The sequence below is a fragment of the Rhea pennata genome, chromosome Z (assembly GCF_028389875.1).
Source record: "Rhea pennata isolate bPtePen1 chromosome Z, bPtePen1.pri, whole genome shotgun sequence".
Lineage (NCBI taxonomy): Eukaryota > Metazoa > Chordata > Aves > Rheiformes > Rheidae > Rhea > Rhea pennata.
The window spans coordinates 71,317,956-71,341,354 of NC_084702.1; the positions used below are offsets into that span (position 1 = coordinate 71,317,956).

The 23,399-nt window shown below is 45.0% G+C and overlaps 1 protein-coding gene across 1 annotated transcript; it reads left to right on the forward strand.

The window, feature by feature from the left end:
* The first annotated feature begins 757 nt into the window (after nt 1-757).
* On the forward strand, nt 758-22,579 carry VCP (valosin containing protein). The gene is made up of 17 exons (XM_062599163.1): nt 758-917; nt 5,838-5,949; nt 6,336-6,508; nt 8,654-8,796; nt 10,505-10,635; nt 12,090-12,221; nt 12,658-12,760; nt 14,480-14,613; nt 14,857-14,992; nt 16,045-16,157; nt 16,809-16,973; nt 17,082-17,204; nt 18,147-18,359; nt 19,593-19,901; nt 21,020-21,175; nt 21,555-21,709; nt 22,130-22,579. The coding sequence occupies exons 1-17, from the start codon at nt 901-903 to the stop codon at nt 22,233-22,235; spliced, it is 2,421 nt and encodes an 806-aa protein (XP_062455147.1). The 5' UTR covers nt 758-900; the 3' UTR covers nt 22,236-22,579.
* The last annotated feature ends 820 nt before the right edge of the window (nt 22,580-23,399 follow it).

Consider the following 23,399-nt stretch of genomic DNA (forward strand, 5'->3'; position numbering starts at 1 on the left):
TGGAGAAAGGCAGAGTGCGCGGGGACCGCGCTGGCTCGCTCCTTCCGCACGGAGGTGGCTTGGGGCCGCTTGCCGCAGCTCCCTCGCAGGCCGCTTCGGGCAGCTGCGCCTGCTTTCTTCAGCAGGGCGGGCTGCGACAGGGCACCCCAGGGCCGCTTCCAGGTTAGTCGCAGCCAGGTCCGACTTCCATAAGGGGCAGAGCCGAGCACGTTCCCTAAGGCATGCGGACTCCCAGCTGTCCTGCCACCCCTCACGGCCGCGCAGCTCGCGCCTGCGCCGGCTCTGCCCTTCAGCCGCGGCGGCGGCTGAGGCCTGGTGCGCTCAACACACGGATGGTGCCTTCTGAGCTGTCAATCACCCTCCCCTCCCTTTCTCATTGGCTGCACTGCTCGGTTTCCCTTCTCTCCGGCATAAACCAATCGGTAGGCGACGGGATCGCCGTCGGGGCGGGTCATTCGGTCAATTTTCCCATTGGCTGATTTTTGCCATTGGCTGCCCGTCCCGTGTTGCTGGGTAGAACAAGCACACCGGGGAAGCACTGTGATTGGCTGATGGGATTTTCGCTTGGCTCGTGACGATTGGGCGGGGAAAAGGACAGGGAAAAGGGGAGAAGAAGGGAAGAGCTTTTTGTCCCCTCCTCTCCAGGCCTCCCTTTTTTGCCTTCTGATTGGCTGAGGCGCTCGCCAGGCGGAATTTCCGATTGGCTAACGCACACTGTTGCTAGGCAGGCCGGCTGGCGCCGGGCGGAGCTCCCCCTTCCGATGAGTCGGCGCTGAGGTTCAGTCAGCGCGAAGCGCCCGCACCCGCCGCTGCCGCCGCGAACCTGCCCCGAGCCTCGCCGCCGCCCGCCCTGAGGAGTCGCCGCCGCCCGCCTCCCCTCGCCCCCCGCCCCCCCGCACCATGGCCTCGGGATCCGAGTAAGTGCGGGCCGCCCGCCTGCCCCCAGGCCGCGGCCTAGGCCTAGGCCTGGGCCGCGCCGGCGCCGGCGCCGGGCCCGGCGCGGCCTCCCTTACGGCGGCGCGGGGCCGGGCCGGGCCGGGCCGGGCCGAGCGGAGCGCGGTCCCGCTGCCGCTCCCGGTCCCGCTGTGTCATGCAGGCCCCGAGGAGGCGCGGAGGCGGGGCCGGGCGGGGGGATGGGCTGCTCCTCGCGCGCGCGCGCGCGCACGCCCCGCGCGTGCCCGCAGGGGACTCCCGCGCGGCGCCGGGGCCCAGCTCGAGGCCGCCGCCCCCCCCTCCCCCCCCCCCCGGGGCCTCGCCGGGAAGTGTCGAGTCATGGCGGGGGGCGAGGCCTGGCCGGGCCCCGGCGCGCTGCGAGGCCTCCGCCAGGGCGGCCCGGCGGAGGGCATTGTCTGCCGGCCCCGGCGGGCGGGCGCGGGGCGGGGGACGAGCCCCGGTTTCCTCCCTGCCGGCTCGGAGTGGCCCGCGGGCTGGCAAGCGACTTGGCATTGGGAGAGGCAGACATGTTGTGCCGGGCTGGCTTCGGTGGCGGCTGAGGCAATCTGCTATATTTTTCTCTCCGGTGTCTTGCCTCGTGCTGCTTTCTGTTCCAGGGCTGAAGATCATCTTTCACGCTCCTCAAAAATGAGCTGGCCGACGGTGGTCTCGCAGCGCCCATCCCACGTGCGCAGGCCGCTTCTTTGGCCCTTGAAAGTAGTAAATAGAGAGCCTGAAAATAATTTTCCAATCCAGGAATACTTGTTGGCCTTGCTGGAGGCACCTGCCTGCAGTCCCTGTAGAGTCTTTTGTTTACCTTTTCTTTTTCTTTTGCAACTCTTGAAATTTTGACCTGCTCAGTCTTATTGAGTCAGTTCCAGCAAGATGTGCCAAGAGTTGAGTGTCTGTGGTGGAGCTTCTGTTGGAATGATGGTCTAAAAGGCATGTTTTGAAGCTGAGTGCATTGAACAGTGTCTTTAAAAATAAGTTTCTACCTTTGCAAAGTTCTTCTCGTCGCATAGGTGTCACTGAAAGTTACTCTGCAATTGGAAAAAAAAAAATGTAGTTACGATTTTGGAGTCAACGCTGTTGGTAGCCATCTTGCTGAAGTGACTTAAGCACAGCATGTAACTTTACAGGAGGTAACAGAGTGGGGTTTTGTGAAGAGACTTTCACTTTCCCCTGTATACTGGCCTGAAACAGTGTTTGAGAAATTGGCATCTCAAGCTTGCGTATGAACTCACTGTTAGATTCTCCTGTGTTGTTCCAGTAGATAGATATCTCTTTCATTTGCTTTCATGGAAAAATGTTTTATGGATTTTTTTTTCCCGCTATCTGCAGAAAGTAGTTCTGTTTGTAATGTAGATGCTCAGGTTTATGGCAGTAAGAAGCTTGACAAGTTTGTCTCAGAAGCATATTCACACTGGCATATAGATGTTCACATCTGTATGTTCACTTTTGTTATGGAAACTGGAATCATTTTGTGTGTATGACTTTTTTGCTGTATATTTAGCACAGACTTCCAGGAACAGCGTAGTTCCCTAGTATATGTGGAGTTCTGGAGATTGGTAGTTCAGAAGAGTCACTAATCATAAAGTGCTTTGTCCTCACTCATTCATACTGTCCACCCCAGTCTCTGGACTTTATCACATGTTGAACTAAGGGTCCTCTGAAACAGAGAAATGGTAAGGTGGCATAAGTTGTAAAATTCATCCTGTTTCCCACTACCACCACCATCAAAGGGGCTATGGGACTATGAAAGGGGGCTAAGGATGGAAACTGGGAACCCATTGTTGTTGGTCTTTAGGGCTAGTTTATGTTCTCTTCGATTTTACAGACAGCTGGGGTCTTAGGTGCAAGTTTGGCCGTTAGTTGTGCTGGGGATTTTTTCCTTACTTCTGGCCTCTTGTCAAGCACAGGCTTGAAGCAGACTCTCTCTTTTTTTTTTTTTTTTATTTTTTTTTAATCTCTGTGCACCTCTAAAGGCATATTTTGTGTTCAATTTATCTCTTTGTTGAATTAGTGGAAGAAAACAGGGACAGGGAAAGTAAAGCGTGCGAGGGAGTTGACAGAACAGTTGAGTAAGTAGAGGAGATGATGTAAAGGATTCGGACGAGATTCTCTCTGAAAGAAATAGATGAAAACTCATCGGAGAACTTTAAAAATTAGCTAGGTTAGCTGTCTGTCGTGGCCCTGTGCTGAAGCTTACCACCAGGCACAAGAAGGTAGGTAGAAGAGAACCACTACTCGTGCCATAGGCTTTCCTGTTTGATGTTCAGTCTCCTCTTCCCTGATGTATAGATCCTGGAGACTATGTGAGGGTGGCTGAGATGCACAAACATATTTTGCTCCATGATCTCACTTACAGTAAGGGAACCTGCTTGGAGAGATGCAATGAGGACAAATGGTGATGGTAATATTTTAGACTGCTACTGGAAGGCTAGCTGGTGCTTCTCAGTCAGAGTCCTTATCCTTCTCTGTAGGACAAATAACATGTCAAGTAATTTCTTAACACCTTTGTTTCTTTGTCTGCAGAACTGTCAGATCAGTTAACTGAAGTTGACCTCATTCGTTTAGATGCCTATGTATTGTTCCTAGGAGATCTTTATTCTGTTTTTTAAATGCATCCAGATTCCTCAATTGCTTTACCTGCAGTAATGTACTGAAAAGATTGATCTAGCCCTCCCTTCTTTCTTAGGGAACTCTGCAGATTCACAGTTGTTCAGTATTAAAACTTTTCCCCCCTCACATTCAGGGGAACTAAACACACCTCTTGTGCTGCTCAATGCTACTGTATTTTGAAAGCTGTCTGAACTTTTTTTCCAGTTTTATACGTTTTCAGGTTTTGAAAATTACAGTCCATAAGTTTTCACCACATGCCCTATTCCTTTCTTGTTTATTTTTATCTTGGGTCCCCGGCCAGTTTTTACGCTCTGAGGTAATCTCTGCATCCTGAGGGACAGCCAGTCAGTCACAGTGACAGTTTGTACAGTGAAAGTCTGGCAACAGTTTCTTATCAAAAGGCTTTTGGATCTACAGCCTGCGTGCTGGGATGATTTACATTCTGACTTTGAACAGGCTAGATAGGAGTATTGTTTCTTTCTGGTGTCCCTTAGTTCACATCTAGCTGCGTAGTTGATTTCCAGTGTCCAGGAGCTAATGCTGATGGAAAAACCTTACAAGTAGTTTGTTATTTTTATTCACCATTTCACTCACAACATCCATTAGCTTGCTAATTTATTAGTTCAAAATATCTTAACTCTGCTAATTTGTCCTGGGAATTCTTGACCCTTTGAGACTCTACAAATGCTTTGGACCGAAGATGGGATATATAAGCTCATTTCTAGGTGTATCCAGCAGCCTTTCTTGTATCTTTTTTGGGTGTAAAGCATGTGTGTGGATAGTCTGTAAGTTTCAGGTAGCCTTTGAAATGAGTGGACATTAATTTGTTACCTGTTGCCCCCTATTTTAAAGAAGAGAGGAAAAAGGAAAGGGCAGTCTGGAAAGTTAGGTTTAGTAACAGATTGTTCTGTTTCCTTAAAATTATGTTGCCTCTCACTTGCAACATGTTACCTAAGTTACTAGGGCCTGTGTGAGGTTTCCCAAAGATTTTGAAGCTGTTTGTCTTTAAATGCCTACTTGTTATTGTTCCTCTTTTAAGTGTCAGAGAAAGGAGCCAGTATCACATAGTCTGTCTTGGCAAGAGCTCAATTTTGAGGGTGTCACAGGGATTTCAGGTAACATCATGTCGTAGGTATGTCATCCCTCTCTGCTTGCTGAAATGATGTAGTTTTAAAGATGCAGTGAACATAAGCACTATTGTCACAGGCTTTATTCATTCTTGGTAGCTGCTTGCTCTGCTGCTTCTCCTTAAGGCTTGATCTCTCCTGGTTATTTTGTCCCTAAAAGTTACATGAAGCCCAAGTGTACAGCCAACATCATTGTTTGCAAAGGTTGGTACTCTTTACTTTTTGCTAATGCTTGCCACTTGCTTAGGACAGAGGAAGACTTTTATGGATCAAAATCAAGCCAAGCTGTGCGTCATTTTCTGTTATGACCTTAGACAGTGGTACGTCTGGACTACTTTGAGAAAGCAGTCCGATGTCTAATAAGGGAAGTAAGTCATCCGTTGCTGTTGGAGCTGGTTAGTGTACATCTTTGAAGAGCTGTTCAGGAATCAGTGGGTTCAAATTCTTATTTGTTTTATCAGGTAGGCTATTTGGTGTATTAGATTTTGAAGGAAATGACTTAATTACTTTTCCTTCATTTTCTTGTCCTTTAATTTTCTTCATTTGGTCAAGGTAAATGAATTAGCTGCTCTGGTGTACTGGGGTAGAGCTGCAGTGACTTCTGTGAAGGTTTTACAAAAATATCCCCAAAGCCTGTATTTTTCATGAGCACTTGACTGTTTCTACTGAACTGCAAGATGTAACTAATAGGTCTCCACAAATTAAACTGTTGCAGCTCCTGCTGTCTGGGGAGCTGCAGCATTGTGCTTTTATTTCCCTCTTTTATCTGTGATTCGACACCAAAAAGACTTAAACTCTTGTTCCAGTTTCAGTGGTTACATGTGATTTCAGATGAGTCTGACTAGTTTTTTTAGGAAAACATCTTACAGTCAGCGACATCTCACTGACCACCTCTTTGGGTAGACAGCTTTATGGCTATTTCCATTTGAGACTAGTAAAGTAGCTGGTATTTACTCTCAGAAAAAATTCTCTTTTGAACTCCTGAAGGTGTTGCTTAGAAAGAGTATTCTCCTTTGTCTTACAAATGGCTGTAGTTTCCAAAGACCAGATAACAAAGAAATGAAGACCAAAATTGGGGGTGGCTGGGGAGGGAGGAGTGGCATCACTAGGACCTCCAGTATTACTCAGATCCTTAAGTTCTGTTTTCTTCTCCAGTCCTAAAGCAGATGACCTATCGACTGCCATTCTGAAGCAGAAGAACAGGCCCAATCGGTTAATTGTTGATGAAGCCATCAATGAAGACAACAGTGTTGTGTCACTGTCCCAGGTGCGTCATCTATAGAAGTAAATGTTAAGTGTGGCTAACCTGCAAGCTGCTGCTGTGCATTACTTTGGAACATAACTTTGCTACATGAATCTAAGTATTTGTATAAGAAGCTGTAGCAGTTACAAGTGAGGGAGATGGTCACCTTGTTTTCTAACACTCTTTCATGGTAACATATACTTTGATTCTGAGCTTGTAGTGTTTAATCAAGCCTGAGACTTTATTCTGGCTTCAGGACTGGCTCTTGTCTGGTGTAGTAGGATCTTTGGTCTTTGTGGATTTAGTATGTTGCTTTCAAGATGTAATTCTCCAAAGTCAAGTAGCTGTCCTTCAAATACTTGAATTGTTGCTTTGCCAAAAGCTTGTGCTAATGCTGTTATTGTTTACAGGCAAAAATGGATGAATTGCAACTATTCAGAGGAGACACTGTTCTTCTAAAAGGAAAGAAGAGGAGAGAAGCTGTCTGCATTGTCCTGTCAGATGATACCTGCTCAGATGAGAAGATCCGCATGAATAGGGTTGTTCGCAACAACCTGAGAGTGCGCCTTGGTGATGTGATCAGGTGAAAATGAGTTTGCTAACTGTTGCATATCCCCGGGTTTCCTAAATTTGTGCGTGGGCTCTGAATTGATTCAGTCAGTAACAGAGGTAGAGTCTGCAGGAAATACTCCTATGTTTTCATATGGATGTCTTATATCAAGGATTTCAGTACAATTTACTTTTGCATGTGCTGCATGTATGTGTATTTGGATTAATATTAAAAAATTTTACTAATTGTTCTTGAAGTCTCTTGAGTACTTTCACAAGCCCAAATCCTGTCATTAAGTCCAGTAGTTTAATTATTCCACCATTGGCACATTATTCTTCCCAAATTTACATTTGAAGATGAGCTTACACATTTTTCATGTTTTCTGTTTTAGCAGACAGTAAAAGCATTAAGCAATATTGTAACTGATCTTATAATGCATTTAGCTCAAGCACTGAACTGCCCTGTGATGAGCAGAAGTTAAAACTTGCTAAAAATATGTGACAAAAACAGGTAGAAGTCAAATAGCAAGACAAAAAATCCCTCAAAGAATCTGTATATTTCAATTTTTGTTACAGAAATAATTTAAAGTTAGTAATGCTTGCAAAAGCATTACATGGAATTTTGTTATGCAACACTTGCAGAAAGTAGTGAGGAAGCACTGAAATACACATCTTGGAGAACATTCTCATTGATTTATGGGGGATGGGTTACGTTCTGTGATGCAGGGAGAATGGACTTGTGAGCACTTCTTAAACACAAATTCTAATTTGCAGAAAACTGTTCTTCCTGAGCATCTTCCTAATATGGAATCTACATGTTTGGGAAAAATTGGAACGCGGTTTTGGGGACTAGACTTCCTAGGGTGAGATGAGGAATAATCTGTAAATGCGATATGTATTTCATACGAACTTTATAGAGCAGAGGAATGAGGCTATTCCACCACTCTACCACTAGAAGTTGTTGGTTTAAAGTGCTAGTATAGTTGGAACAGAACAGTACTTTGAGCTGTGTTGGTGGGCTTAAAATAAAGGTGAGTTCTTTCTTTAAACTGGTGTGAGCTGGTTACCGTTGGAGTCATTTCTAGTGTGACAGCACGGCTTCTGTTCAGCTTCTCTTTTGGGACTGTATCTGTAGTGGTTCTAAGTCTTCCAGAGGTGATACTAATTTTCTTAACTCTATTCCAAGGGTCAGATATTTTTCATGCCTCCTTGCCGTCAAGGTTTTTCTTGCTGATATTTAATTACTTACTGTATTTATTTCCATGGTTTAGCCTCTGCCAAAACACAGGTTCATGCTTTAGTCACTTTCTGCTTGTGATCTCTCAACTGTTTTCCTTCTGGGGCAATCTCTCTTTTCCTATACTCTTCTGCTGTATCTTCTCTAGAGAGCGTGTGGTAAAAGGCTCTATTAAGAGTGTCTAACCAAATAATGTATGAAAAGCAGCACACTTAGTTGTAGTTCTGCGTAGTCATTTTTAGCTAGTAAAGCTAGTTTTAGCTTTCTGCCTCCCTGTAGCAGTTTGCTACTCTGAGCTATTGCTACAGTAATCTGTTGGCCTACACTGTAATATAATAACAGAAGTGGTTTTTAGTAGAAAGGAGGAAAGGGAAGCCTCTGCAAAATGAGATTGATAGATACCTGAGTGCAAGCTGCTTACCAATGGTTGGTACTGAAAACCTTTGCTCATAAGCAGGTTTATGAGCAACAGAGCGTCTATTCTGGAAGAGAGAGATGAAGAAAAAAAGAACTTGTCCCAATTCCCTTTCCCTTACAGTTGGTCCAGCAATGGCTCCTTGCAGAAATAAAAGGTAGCTGATGATTATTCCAGCTGTTTAGGATGCATTAAGCTGTTTAGGACGTATCAAGTGAACTTTGCCTTCGTGGGGAGAGCGAGGCTGCAGAAGAACAGGATACAGGAAGAAGGGTATGAGTCTCCTCAGCAGTCTTGAGGAGGGCTGAGAGGAATGAAAAGTGTGCAGCATGAAGACTAGTTCTCCTGCAGTGATGCTTATTACCTTGCCAATGCTGAGATGTTCTTAAGCAGGCAGGAAGCTTATGAAGGCTTTGGAGAGTCCTTACTGCCATTTGAACTGTTTAGAAAAGAGATATCACATGCCTTTTCCAGCTGTAGCGCAAGACCAGAATGATGTAGCTAACTGGAGTTTTCTTCTGTTGCAGCATCCAGCCTTGCCCGGATGTGAAGTACGGCAAACGTATCCATGTACTGCCAATTGATGACACAGTAGAAGGGATTACAGGAAATCTGTTTGAGGTCTACCTCAAACCATACTTTTTGGAAGCATACAGACCTATCAGGAAAGGTAATAGCACTTGTCATTGAAGTCCTGATGACAACAGTTGTGATCTAGTTCTAAGACTGATTAAACAGAAGTTCTGGAGACATGCACAGATCTCTGCATAGTGTTATGTTGGTGTCCGTAGAACAAGATTTTGCTGGTGCTGATTTAATTTCTCCTGGTCTTCAGAGAAAAAGGATAATAGCTGCTGCTGCCATAGCAGCCTGAAACTCCTGGATTTTTTTGCTCCTTCACTGTTTTTGCTGTGTAGGATGGGAGAGTATTATAAAAGGCTCAAGTAGAATGCAGGACAAAATCATGTTAAGCTGAGTTGATATCACTTCATGGGTTTGGGTGTTTGTTTGCCTGCGTATTAGACAGTTGGTCAGATTCACGACCTGGTACCCTGACTAAATTCACTTCTTCAATGTAATTTAAATTAATAACTAGGAGAGTGTGTAGAAAAGCCAGGTGTGCTTTTTAGAGTTGTGCTTATAACACTTCTACTGGAACAAATAGGTTAACAAACTATAAACATAAGTCAAGTTTCTTTAGCCCAATATAGCCAGGAGTCACAGAGTGCAGTAAACAGGAGGTTAGGACATCAGGGCTGTGCTTGCCTTCACATGGCTTCATGCAGGCCAGAACAGCCACCTGAAAGTCATTTTTTTGATACAGCAGTAGTAACAAAAACAATAGACAGGTAATGGTTAGTGACCTTTTCTCAAGGGAGGCAGCCAGTGGTTGCTGCCTGTTAGCATAGGGTCCTGGGAATGCACATGAGATGGTCTGGGATTTTATGAGATAACCTCAATTTTGGGGGTCAAGTCTGTTCTTCTGCAAACTTTTCAACAACTTTTTGTTGGTAATGTTGGTAGGACCATTTCAGCCTGGCTTTGATTTCTACAGTCTCGTTTGTGACTTTCATTTGAGACTGCATGTTCTACTGTCCCTCTGCTGCACACTGGAAGCAGGCAGCTCCTTTAAAATCAGTAGCCAGTTATTAAAGGAGAAAGTGGAAGTAAAGGAGTTAGCACTTCAGTCTTGGGTTGTATACTTAGCCTCTTTCATTGAGGCTGCTTGGGAATTTCTTCACTGTGAGAGTGATGGAGCACTGGAACAGGTTGCCCAGAGAGGTGGTGGAGTCTCCTTCTCTGGAGATCTTCAAGGCCCACCTGGATGCAACCCTGTCTAATGTGCTCTAGGTGCCCCTGCTGAGCAGGGAGGTTGGACTAGATGATCTCCAGAGGTCCCTTCCAACCTTCCTGATTCTATGACAGTCTGTGACCCGGTAGATGAATCAAACTCAAATTGCAAAACAATTTGAACATTTTTTTTCTTAAGGTGTATCTGAATTCAGGATTTTTTTTAAGAAAAGGAAAAAAAAGAAAAAAGTAAAAAGTTGCAAAACAATTAATTTGAAAACGAATGAAAAATAGACTTGATTCCCTGCCTTTGACAGTGTTTAGTATCAAGGCAGAGAATTCTTTTCTCCTATTTGTTTGTTTTGTTCTGGATGAAATCTGAGAACTTCAACCACTACAGAGCCAAACGGTGCTCTGGTAGTCATGGTGCACGCAGCTCTTGAATATAAAGCACAGACTAGTGGTAAAACACAAGCAGCATATGCTTGTGTAACCTACTTGTCATCCTCTGAGACTGCTGGTAGTAGAAGGGTTGACATTTTGCAAACATCAGTTGCAGCAGGCTACTGAAATGTGGGATTTTACAGGTGACATCTTCTTGGTGCGTGGAGGGATGCGTGCAGTGGAGTTCAAAGTGGTGGAGACAGATCCAAGTCCTTACTGTATAGTGGCTCCAGACACAGTGATCCATTGTGAAGGAGAGCCCATCAAACGAGAGGTGAGCAGAATTCTTGCATGTAGCTCTCCACTGAATTCACTTAATCCAATAAAAACCTGTTTCTGTGATTGTTCTGGAGAGCAGTGTTTATAGCTCCTGGTCAGGCATTTTGTTTGTTGAAAGCATGATTAGAAACCTTCAGTTTCAGGATATGAGTTGCTGAAGTTATGCAGAGAAATGTTCTTCCTATGTCTTTCCTCAGATGCTGAGATGATATTAATGCTTAGGTTTTTCTGAGATGATGCCATGGTTCAGCCACATCAGGTTTTGTGTCTGCTTTGAGATAGCTGATGATGGACTTGGATGCATCTTTTAATTCAGAAGTTCCCTTGAGCCATAGTAGGAAGGCCTTATGGTGTTGCTAAATTTCATTCTTTCAGAAAAGAAAGCTTTTTCAATGAGAAACTTGAGATCTTTGAAAGGTTGATTTTTTTTTCAGTCTCTTAAAGTATCTAGCTTTGAGCATCCCAAGATTAAGGCAGTCTGAGTGGCTTATCCATCCGGTCTTGGCTGCATTACTCTTATAGAGTAGGGTACTTCAGAGATACGAGCTAAATTGGTTGTGTATTTCATAAAGCAAGTGCCTTTTTGTTGTCTGTATCAGAGTGAGTGATGGTTTGTAGCTAGCTGCCTTCTGAAAAGTTCCAGACACAACGCAACGCAGACACAGGTGGAGATGAGTTCAGCTGAGGTCACAGAGATGACCATGCGCTGCAGATTGGGATGGGTAAGGAGAGACTGAGAGCAGTGGAGTTGTACAGCCTGGAGAATGGAAGGTAAATGAGGTCTTACTGGTGTTGGCAGCTGACTAGTAGGAAGGTGTAGAGAAGCTGGGGCCAGGATCTTCTTGGAGGTGCCCAGGGACAGAATGAGAGCAATGGCACAAGTGGCCCAAGGAAAATTCCCATTAGATGTCAGGGGAAAACATTTCCACACAAGGGTAGTCAAACCCTGGAGCAGGATCTAGAGAGAGCAGGAATGCCCATTTTTGGAAACCTTCAGCCTTGATCAGGCCAGGCAGCTCCAGGTTTGTAGGGCTTGGACTGAGCCCTGCCCGAGGTCCCTCCAGTTTAGGTGGTTTTATGATTTTAGTGTGGCCTAGTGTTGCAGGTAATGAAGGTCAATAGAGATTTGCACAACCATGAAACAAATGAGTGTTGTAGAGCTATTTTGGAAGCATTAGTTACAGTTGGTCTTATGTGCTTGTCTGGATCTTAGTTACTGTATTAAAGTCAATTCCTAAAGAAAACACCACCTGTGAGAACTGTATGGTAGCTTGGATAATTTGAGTAGTTAGACTGAAATATACTTATTCCTTAAACCATAACTGTTGATTTATACTGGGATTCATTGTCAGATTTTGCACTTCTCTCTAGATTCCTGGGGTCTGTATTTGGGAGGGATTGAAGTGTTGTTGTTTCCCTCAACTATTTAAAGTACTTCCTTCCTGGTAGGATGAGGAAGAGTCACTGAATGAAGTGGGCTATGATGATATTGGTGGCTGCCGGAAGCAGCTGGCTCAAATCAAAGAGATGGTGGAACTTCCTCTCCGACACCCTGCACTCTTCAAGGCAATAGGGGTGAAGGTAAGGTATCCTGTGTGCACTGTGTGAATTAATTGTCTTGCCTTCACTGAAGACTCTTGATGTAGTAGAATTATTAGTTATTGGGGGGATAGGAATAAATAACCTTGTTTTTTTTTTTCTTTTGTTCTTCCCTTCCCCCTCCCTTTTTTTTTCTCTTGCTGATTTTAAGACAGTATTGCCTTAGATATTTTAGATGCAGAATAAAGTACTAGAAACTTGTGAAGCAGAGTGGTGTTTTGAATCAGCGCTGTCAGTTATTGGCAAGGTTCTTGTTTTTGTGTCATGCAAAATAGTAAGGATGTAGTAGTAATGCTAGGATGGCAGCTGTCGCATGAGCTTGCATCAGAATTTTGGGTTGGCTTTATGAAACACTACAGTGTCACTGTGAAAGTGAAATCAATATCTGAATGCCTGAGTCCCTTGGCTTTGTCCTCAGCCTCCCCGTGGAATTCTGCTGTATGGTCCTCCTGGCACTGGTAAAACGCTGATTGCCCGAGCTGTGGCCAACGAAACTGGGGCTTTCTTCTTCCTGATCAACGGTGAGTTTTTGGCTCCTTTGGCCCCAAGTCTGCTTTGGGCTTATTCAATCACCTCATGATAACAAATAGCATTGATAAGACTTTTAGAGATATATTGTCTCCCTGAGATACTTGCTTTCCATTTTGATGTGTGGTATTGTAGACTTTGGAGGCCATTCTTGTGGAAGTGTCTGTAGCAGCACTTTCCTTGAGCTTGATTGTTTTGCAGCAAAATAGTTGGAAGGCTGCTTTATAATGCAGTGACCTGGAGTCTGTCCAGCTGGTGTTTGTTTATGTTGGTGGGGGCAGAATTAGGACTGAAGTGCTGAGATAATTCCATGTATATGGATACAGAATGCTTTTCTGTCACTGTCGGCATGTTTCGTTCAGAAAAGAATATGGATTTTCCTTCCCTCAGATAAAGCACAAGAACTGTTCTGCTTCACATAATGTTAATTGAGAGGAACTTTCCTCAAAGCTGTAATGAGTGCCTTGGGGCTAGTTGCAAATGACAGAGCCTCATACTTGATCACTCTCACCCTTGTAGCAGATAAGAAAGGTGTTGGTTTATGGCCAGTAAGGACCAGATTCTGATTTTTCCCCATTGCATTTCTGTCCCATTTTATAGTCAGTGTTGGAATGACTGCGTGTGTGTATATCATGACTGCAGCTTTCTTTCTAATTCCTGTTACACAGACCTCTAATTTCAATTGCATAGACCATTAGGCTGAAAGCAAAGAAGTGTACAGCACAGTGTAGGGGTGACCTCAAGAAGCGGGATGCAAGTGGGCTGTTTTTAAGCATATGCAGCCCTTGTAATATGCTTCCTAAATATGCAGAAGGGACCACTGTATGCTAGTGAGCAAGCCTTTTCCTGAGAGTCTTGTGCTTCTGTTGTATAATAAAAGTGATGGTGTCAGAACTAGCGATATGTTCTTTTTCTGCTAGTCTCAAACCTGGAGCCTCAGGCAGTGTTGTAGGATAGGACTGGTATGAATCGGCGAGTTACTTTTAGTTGTACTAGTGGCTCTGCAGCTAGCTGACTTCAGTCAGCTGCCAGCTGTGCTCTTCTGAGGATCAGATTACTTTTTCTAGGATCTTTCAGAAGAACGCTTTTTCCTCATTAATACTCCCATCATCGTGATGGAAAAACCTAAACAGAATAAATCTAAGTCTGCATTTGTGTTCAGCTCTTGCAGGAAATCTCGGGGGAGATCCTGCCATTCTTTTTGGGTTTGATGTTTAGGATCCCTTCTGTTACTCTTTGCGAAGTGGTTGATTTTTTATTTTATTTTTTTAAAAATACTCCACATTTATAGGCCCTTACAAAGGGGAATATATACCTGCATAGTGCAAGCTAAAAAACAGCTTCAGTGTCCTGCAGCTTTTTCCTTCCCTACCCCAATAATTCATCACCATGTAATTTGGTTGCTTCTCTTGAAAGCTAGGACTGGCATTAACAGTGTGTGGTGGCACATTGCAAAGAAGCTCACCAAGTGTGAAATAGGGTAAGGAAAGAGGCAGCTAGAGGTAGCTCACTGACTAGCACTGCATTCTGATAGAATAAACTGAAAACACCAGAATAATGGTAGAAAGTAGTGCTGCATGCTGTCCTTACCTGTACAGATGCCAGTTTAGTGAGAATTTGGTTGTTAGTGTTTGCTTTGGCTTAAGACATAGATGCTCTCATGTGATCTTTCTGTCTTCAGCTGCATGTTGAATTCATGCTGTGTTTTGCAGGTCCTGAGATCATGAGCAAGCTGGCTGGTGAGTCTGAGAGCAACCTGAGGAAAGCCTTTGAAGAAGCAGAGAAGAACGCTCCTGCCATCATCTTCATTGATGAACTAGATGCCATTGCTCCAAAGAGAGAGAAGGTAGTGAAAGTGCTGTGTCCTTAGATCCTTTTTGGTAGCAACTGATGTGAACCTCAGCATTTGAGCATAAGGATAAAGCAGTGTTTAACTTAACGGTTCAGTCACACTTTGGAAGATTAAGCACCTGGAGTGATATAGTTCAGGAGGTTTTGTAATAGCTTGCGGTTGCTGCTGTGGTACAGTACTAGCCATTGTGCCATGTTGTAGAGCTGTTAGTCGTACTGTTGTTTTCTCTCTCCATAGACACATGGAGAAGTGGAACGTCGCATAGTGTCTCAGCTGTTGACTCTTATGGATGGACTGAAACAGAGAGCACACGTGATTGTTATGGCAGCTACCAACAGACCTAACAGCATTGACCCAGCACTCAGGCGATTTGGTAATCAGAATTGCCATTTTTTCTGTGTATCTGATACTTTCTTACTGGTTGTGCATGGGGGGCCTCAAAAAGATTCAGCAGAAATGAACATGAAACAGCTTCTGTATGTTTCATAAACTATTGACTTGTCTCTCCAACTGCTTCTTCAGGATTTATTTCTAAACTTCCAGCCTCCAGTTTCATTTTCTATGCTTTATTAGGTTAGTACTTGTAGAAATAGCAAAATACTTTGACATCAGATGGCATACTAGCCTCCGTTAGGTGAGATTGCTTCAAGATGCACTGAAGGAGAAAACATTCATGCCTTGAGTTGCAGTAAGGTCTGACGTGTCTGACTTCTTATACTTTTATTGCTGAGAAATACAGTAATTTGAGATCCAGGTTGTCAAAACTTCACAGTGAGAGTGAATGTCTAAGCAGTATATAAAGACTAAAATAGCAAACCAGCCAAGCTTGCAGAAGGGAGTAACCTCTTAAATGTGTAACTAGCCATTTGACCATTTGAGCACGCAGCTATGACTAGAGGGAAATGGTAGGTGTATGTACCTTAGGTAATGTTGCAATAATACATACATGACACTTTCCTCCCCCTCGTTATTGGGACTGTTTGTGTTTTTCACCACTCCAGTACTGCTGTGATGAGTACTGTATAAAGTTCTGAAAAATCAGTGTCTCAGTATTTGTGGACACTTGTGCTGAGGATAAAAAGGTAGAACTAACCAACATGGTTTGGTGGTTATGGGAAGCTAGTTTTCCTGTAAGTGAGACTTGAAAAAAAAAATTACTAAGACAGTAACTCTGTGTTCTGTAATCTTGAACTCCAACTAAAATAGTAGTCTCAGGTTTCCCTAAATGGCTAAATCCTTTCTTCCTTCTCTGGTATGACTTTGCTATTTTGATGATATATGCTGCAGAGAAACTCAAAGCTTTGTCATTTTTTGGAATTGTACGTGTCTGTGGCTTGTCATCACCTTGTTCAGTTGATCAAAGGTAGTGACTGTAGCCCCTTTAGTTCAGAGTCAGCAGCTTAACGTGTGTGTTATATTCCTCAGGTCGTTTTGACAGAGAGGTAGATATTGGTATCCCGGATGCCACTGGGCGCCTGGAGATCCTGCAGATCCACACAAAAAATATGAAACTGGCTGATGATGTGGATCTGGAACAGGTGAGTAATGTGGTATTAGGAAAGCTAGTCTTTGCAAACAGAGGCTCCTAATGCTGTGTTTTGCAGTAGAAGAGTTATGCTTTGATCATGTAAATGTAGCAGTTCATTTAGGAGGGCATGGAACTGGGTGAAAATGTAATCTCTGGGCTTCATTTAACAAATTTACAGGTGAACAAAAGTTGTCACTCACTAGTTATGATAGCATAACTGAGTGAAACAAACATCTGTCCAGTCTGGAAGTGTCTAGGCACTGTCTTCTCAGGTTTGTTTACTTGCATTCTCTTTAAATAAATAAATAAAAAGCAAGTCTGAAACAAGCTGCAGAGTTAGGTGCACGTTATGGTGAGACTGGAGCACATGTAAACTGGATGGTTCCCATCATCTCTGTCCTGAGTGATGTTCTCCAGTCCTCCAGGTTGTCTTCCTGTACCCTGTCTGAATGCCACTTGCAGCTTTGATCTCAGGTACAGCAGCAGTGTCTCTGCCTGGTAAACGGGTGGTAGCAGTTTTCTTTAACCTGCAGCAGAGCACTGATTTATTTTCTGTCCTGCAGAGTTTATTGTACCTCTGAGTGAGTGACCAGAGCATACGCTGCCCTTGCAGAGTGCCTGCTTGTATTCTTGTGAGTCATAGCTGGTGCTCTGCTTTCAGGTGGCAAATGAGACCCATGGCCATGTTGGTGCTGACTTGGCTGCTCTTTGCTCAGAAGCTGCTCTTCAGGCTATCAGAAAGAAGATGGATCTCATAGACCTAGAAGATGAAACCATCGATGCTGAAGTGATGAACTCTCTTGCTGTGACCATGGATGACTTCAGGGTAATGAACGAGTACCCTTCTTTTTTAGGCGCAATGCTTAATTGCGTATCTGGAACGTATAAACATAGCATGTTAGAATTCATATAATGCCTTCTCTTCTAATGGTAGTGGGCTCTAAGCCAGAGCAATCCTTCTGCTCTTCGGGAGACTGTGGTGGAGGTGCCACAAGTTACCTGGGAAGATATTGGTGGTCTAGAAGATGTAAAGAGAGAACTCCAGGAGCTTGTACAGGTAAGAGCTTCTGATAGATCTTTGCCTAGTTAGCTGTAATAATAATAAAACCCGGAACCTTTTCAGATTTCTGTTTGGTTTGGGAATATGGGAAGATGCAGAGCTTTAATGGTATTTGCTTGCAGTGAACTGAAAATACATGCTGTTTCCTCTCAGTGAACATAGGGAGGGAAGGGTGCTGGAAAGCAATGTCTGACTTCTGTCAGTTGAATCTACGTTGACTTCTTTCACGGACTTTCTGCTACATGCAGAAGTGGTCACAGCAGTGCTTCCGCTTCTTTTACATGGAGGCTGCCGATGGGAATGCTGCTGAGAATTTTGCTAAGTGGCTGTTTGTATGCTAGAAGATGAATGCAGGTACTCATACAGTGAGCCTCTGAAGGGCTTTCCGTCAGTGTTACACAGGGAGAGGTGAAGTATTTGTGAAGCCTTCCATGAAGGGAGAGGCTGGTACATACTGTCAAGAATGGTTTGTGTAAAGTTTCTAGTGCCAGCGTTGGGGTGGTTTGATATGCCCTTATTTTCAGCTATAGAACACCCTATCTGTGAATAAAAGAATCTCTTTTCCTTTCTTATTGACTTTAATTTTCTGGCATTAAAATTATCACCTAGTGATGACATTGTTGCTGAGGATTCATACCCGCCTCAGAGATACTTTAGCTGTTTCTGGAGGGCAGAGCTGAACTGATTAGATAATTAGTTGTTCCCTTTTGCTTTTACAGGACGGAGTGAAGGCACTTGTTTTTAGGAGTGGTAAATAGGATGTTTAAAGCAGCTCTACAATTTGCCTCTGGTGCTTTTCAAACCAGCACTCATCAGAAAACTACTAGCACCTAGAGGCAAAACCTTGTAAATAATCCACCAGAAAACTTGGGTGTCTATCCTGGTAGGAGCAAGGTACAGATCTGTTCTGGCTCATTACAAAATCTATCTTTCTTTCAGTATCCTGTGGAGCACCCAGACAAGTTCCTCAAATTTGGCATGACCCCATCCAAAGGGGTTCTGTTCTATGGGCCACCTGGTTGTGGTAAGACACTGCTGGCCAAAGCCATTGCCAACGAATGCCAGGCAAACTTCATTTCCATCAAGGGGCCGGAGTTGCTTACCATGTGGTTTGGAGAGTCTGAAGCCAACGTGCGTGAAATTTTTGACAAGGTGAGCATTACTTCTGTTCCCTGTACTATGTTTGTGCTTAGATACCCCAGAACGTTATTCTCTACTGAGCCTAGCTTACTGGCCTAGTTCTTGTTTGCTGTGTCTGATGTTTCCCCACTTATTCCGTCACTGCCTACTGCTTTCCTGATGTTAAGAAAGAGTTACGTTGCCAAAAAGGATTAATTCACATGTTTTTCTCCTGCTACCCTTTGTGGTGGTGGTGTATGATAAATGTTTAAGTGCCTTAGCAGTGGGACTAGATTAGGGTGGTGTAGATACCCTCCAAATCCCTGAAAACTTATTTTGAAACCTCATTAGCCATCACCTTTTTGCATACCTTCAAAATGTCCTACAAGTTCTTGTACTGCTATCAACATGGCTTAGGAAGAGGTTCACACCTACTGACTAATTCTCTCTAGGTAGTGTTACCTCCTATTCCAGGAGGCATCTGCATGGATCAGCTTGGAAATCCTCATTCGTATGACCAGGGAAGATGCTGAGAGAGCAAAGTTGGAAGGAGAATGAGAGAAAATAATTTGTTTGGAAGGGGACTTCAGAGGCTCTCTGGTCCAACTGTTTGCTCAGAGTAGGAATAACCTGGAAGTTAGAGCAGGTTTTTCAGGGCCTTGTGTAGTTTAGTTCTGAGCATTTGCTAAGGATGGAGAATCTTCTACATGTTTTGGCCTGTTTAAGTGTTTAAGATTTCACATTGTGAAGATTTTTTTTTTTTTTTTTTCTAATTGGAGTTTCCCTTGCAGCAATTTGTGCCTGTTGCATCTCATCCTTTCACTGCACTCTTCGAAGCAGAATCTGACTCCCTCTTTCCCGTACCACCCATTAGGTAGCTGAAGGCAGCAACTGGATCCCACCTTCTATTTGATGCATCTGTCTTAATTACTGATGCTTGAGCACCTGCGTAAATAACCAATTGACATCCCAAGATCTCGCAGGGACAGCTTTGGTCCAGGCAAAATGGCTTCAGCCCTCCCTCTAAGCATTGGAGTTGCCATGTTTCTGCTTGGTTCACAGTGCTCCCAGCTTTAGGGAAACTACAGGGGTTTGTGCAGCAGGAGATTATCCCAGAGCAGCTCCTGCAAGCTGTCCCTGAGGCAGCGGTGCTCTAGTGCTTCTCTGAGATGCTTTAATTTTAGATAGGCTTAGTGTGAAATCAGTGTACTTCTTGTCTGGTGGTACGTAACATGCAGGAACTGCACCTGTGTTTGCTTTTTGTAGGCCCGCCAAGCAGCCCCTTGTGTGCTCTTCTTTGATGAGCTGGACTCCATCGCAAAGGCTCGAGGTGGGAATATCGGAGATGGTGGTGGTGCCGCAGACAGAGTCATTAACCAGATTCTGACAGAGATGGATGGTATGTCCACCAAGAAGAACGTCTTCATCATTGGTGCCACCAACAGGCCAGACATCATTGACCCAGCCATCTTGCGCCCTGGCCGTCTGGATCAACTCATCTACATCCCCCTGCCTGACGAGAAGTCCCGGGTGGCTATTCTTAAAGCCAACTTGAGGAAATCACCAGTTGCCAAGGTAGGATCTGTGCCCTGGCTGTGGTTGATTTTTGGTTTGGTACATGCTTCAGATGCTCTTCACAGGCTTAGGACAGAGCAGAGGCCTGGTGACTAATCTGTGCAGTACAGAGCTGGGAAACTTTCAGTGTCTGAATGACAGAAATGAAGGAATGAGAGGGAGGCTTGAGCTTTGTATCTAGGTATCAGTGAAACCAGGTGTCAGTAACACATAGTTACTGTGTGTGTAGACACATGAAGTAGCACAGAAGGTCTTAATCACATAGTAGAGTTCTGCTCATGGTGCGGAAACAGGAATACCTGGAATGAGCATGTTACAGAAGATGGAAATGATTCGAGCACTTTAAAAGAAAAGTAGATGTTGAAAACAGGGAAGGAAAATGGAAGCTGGAGAGGAATCATCGCAGTAAATTGGTACTCAATTTTATCACACGCAAGAGCTACGTCCCATTCCCAGGGAGTAGACAAGAATCAGCTGATAGTGCTGTTAATCAGAGAAGAGCAAATGCCATGCAAGAGCTCGGGCTGTTTTATGTCAAACCTGACTTTTCAGGCTCTGACAGGAAGGACAACTTGAAAGGAGGTTATGTCAGTTGAAGGGAAGGATGAGAGCTACTGGTCCTGTCTCTCTGTGCCCCTTCTTTTACCTGCCTGTGCTCTGTGCTTCCCTCTGAAGTGTTCTTGCTGCTTTGTGTGGCAGAAGGGTCTCTTACTGGTGACGTGAAAGGACCTGCATATAGTGCTCTCTGCTTGTTACCTCCTGAGCTAGTGACTCCGAGGCGTTGCTGTGCATTATAGCCTGACACTATTTCATTTGACCCCTTGTACTGACATCGGAGTGAATGGTACCCCGAACTCAGGAGGCTGCGTGCTTTCCCCTTCAAGATGAGCAGTGCAGAGGTATATGTGGCTGCTGAGCGGAGTCTTCCTGAACACGTGAGGAGTGTGGCCTGCTGTTGTGTGTAGTTAACCTTCCCCAGAAACAAGAGCCTTCATAATTCTGACCAGTTCTAAAAGATGAGCTAAAGTGGTACCTTGGTACCAGGGGGATCTAAAGGCACCCCTTTGTCACCTGGAAGTGTAAGGTATAAAGGACAAGCTTCCCATGTTTTTTCCTAGGATGTTGACCTGGATTTCCTAGCTAAGATGACCAATGGCTTTTCGGGAGCTGACCTGACAGAGATTTGCCAGCGTGCTTGCAAACTGGCCATCCGTGAGTCCATTGAGAGTGAGATCAGGCGAGAACGTGAGAGGCAAACCAACCCTTCTGCCATGGTGAGTGAGGCTCTTCTGAGCTCTCCCTGCTCATGTTAGATATGCAGCCCACCTCTGCCCGTGGGTGAAGGATGATGAGTTGATGAGTTCCTGCCTGTAATCCTCAGATGGGGACAAGTAAGCTCTCAGCACAGCGCGCTGAGCTGGAGCACTTTGTTCTCCTCTTGTGGGAGGGTGAGGCCCTGCTAGTGTGCCTCATCCTTGGCATTACTCAGAAGGCCCCTGCTGCAGCTGTGACTCACTGTCTGCTGCAGTGTCCCTCTCTAGCCGCTGCCTTGGCTGGTATCGGAGCATCCTGGCCCAGGGGGGAGGCTGTGGGCAGGTGCCTGGCTGCAGAGCTTGGGGAACACGTCTCACCAGGACCCTCTGTCCCACGCAGGAAGTGGAGGAGGATGACCCGGTTCCTGAGATACGCAGGGATCACTTTGAGGAGGCCATGCGCTTTGCTCGCCGCTCTGTCAGTGACAACGACATCAGGAAATATGAGATGTTTGCACAGACTCTACAGCAGAGTCGTGGCTTCGGCAGCTTCAGGTAACCAGGAGGGAGGAGGGGGAGATGGCAGTATGACTCAGCTAGCCTCAAGAGCAGAGTGTTGAGGGCAGTTTCTCAGCTGCACGCTGGGTAGCAATCCCCTCTTCCACCACTTTTTCCCCTTCTCCTCAGTGCATACAGCAGCTAACTGAGAACAGGGCCGGTATAGGCTGTGCTACAGGCTGGTTGTAGCTGCTCTGTTAGTGCTCTTGAAGACCATCTACACTGAAGAGCCTTTTCCCTTTAATGCAAGCAACATCTGGCAGGCCTTTTGCGTGAGCTGCTGTAAGGCTTCTTCCCATTTCACCCCTCTGTCCTACTTGGCACCTGGTGTTGGTGTGGAGGGAGGGGATTGTGCCGAGCTGCGAGGAGGCTTTTGAACAGCATCTCTTCTCTCCCCTTCTGAACTGTTGCATGCAGGTTCCCTTCAGGTAACCAGGGAGGCGCTGGTCCAAGCCAAGGCACAGGAGGTGGCAGCGGGGGCAACGTGTACAGTGAAGACAATGATGATGATCTCTACGGTTAACTTGCTGTCCTCGGTGGACCAAACTCCAAATCAGGCCACGTTGTACAGGGAAAATCCAATGTTCAATGGACTCTCGGCTTCTTCATTCCTCAGTCAGAACCAGTGTAGCTGCGCGTCAGACTTTGTACAGGGAATGTTTTCTGCAAACACAAACCCACACCGATGTTCAGTTAGGAGGCAAGACAGTGATTTAACAAGGAGGGGAACCGACTTAATTTCTGAGAAATTTCTGTTCTAGTTTATGTGGCAGAATCAGCAGCTTTAGCAAAGGGTACAACGCTAGCCTGTATAAAAAAAAACCCACAAAAATAATTAAAAAAAAATAAAAATCCCACAAAACTCTAGTCAGGCCCTGACAATTCCTTTGTGAAAGTTCTCTAGTTAATGAGGTTGCTCTTCATTCTTACGTCTTTAAGCTCACGTTAACAGAAGAAATGCATTGGTTTGGCAGCCTCTTTGCCCTGCCTAGTACTTGGCAGCAAGCACCAAAGAAGAGAGCACCATTGTTTGTGGCAGGTATCTGGTGTTCCTTTTCCAACACTAGCCATGAGCTGTTGGGTGTCCTGCTGCTTTGGCTCCTGTGCAGCAGCATAGCTCAAATCCCTGTCTGCTTTGAGCTCTGCTGGGCTGTCGGATTCTCACAGGCACGATTCCTACTCCAACAATTGCTGTTAAATCCATCCTGCCAAAAGGCAGGTGCAAGAAGGTTCTTGGCATGTGGTGCAGCATGACCTGAGTGTGGTTAGGGAAAAGAGGGACCTCCTCATCTGATGCTATAGACAGCAGTTTCATGTTCCTCAGGCTCTGCTGAAAATTTTTTCCTTCCCCTTCAGCTGAAACAATTTACCTGATGGAGGGCTTGGCTATTTTCTGTCAACCTCCTTACCTTCCCTTTGTTGTTCCCCATATGCAGTAGCCAGGTTTTGATCATGATTCTTGTGCTTATCTTTCCTTTCCTTCCTCAGTTTTTGTCCTTCTCTGAACTGTAAAATGTGCTACTGCTGTGCTTTTCAGTGTTGTACGTGAGCGAAGCCCTGGTTCTGACAGCTTGCGATTGCACTGTCCCGTTCACCTATGGCTGTGGCTAGTGCTGTCCTGAAGCCCCTGGGAATACCTGTTAGAGCGGGTGAATGGCCCAGATAGCAGAGAAGCTCTCGGAGCAGG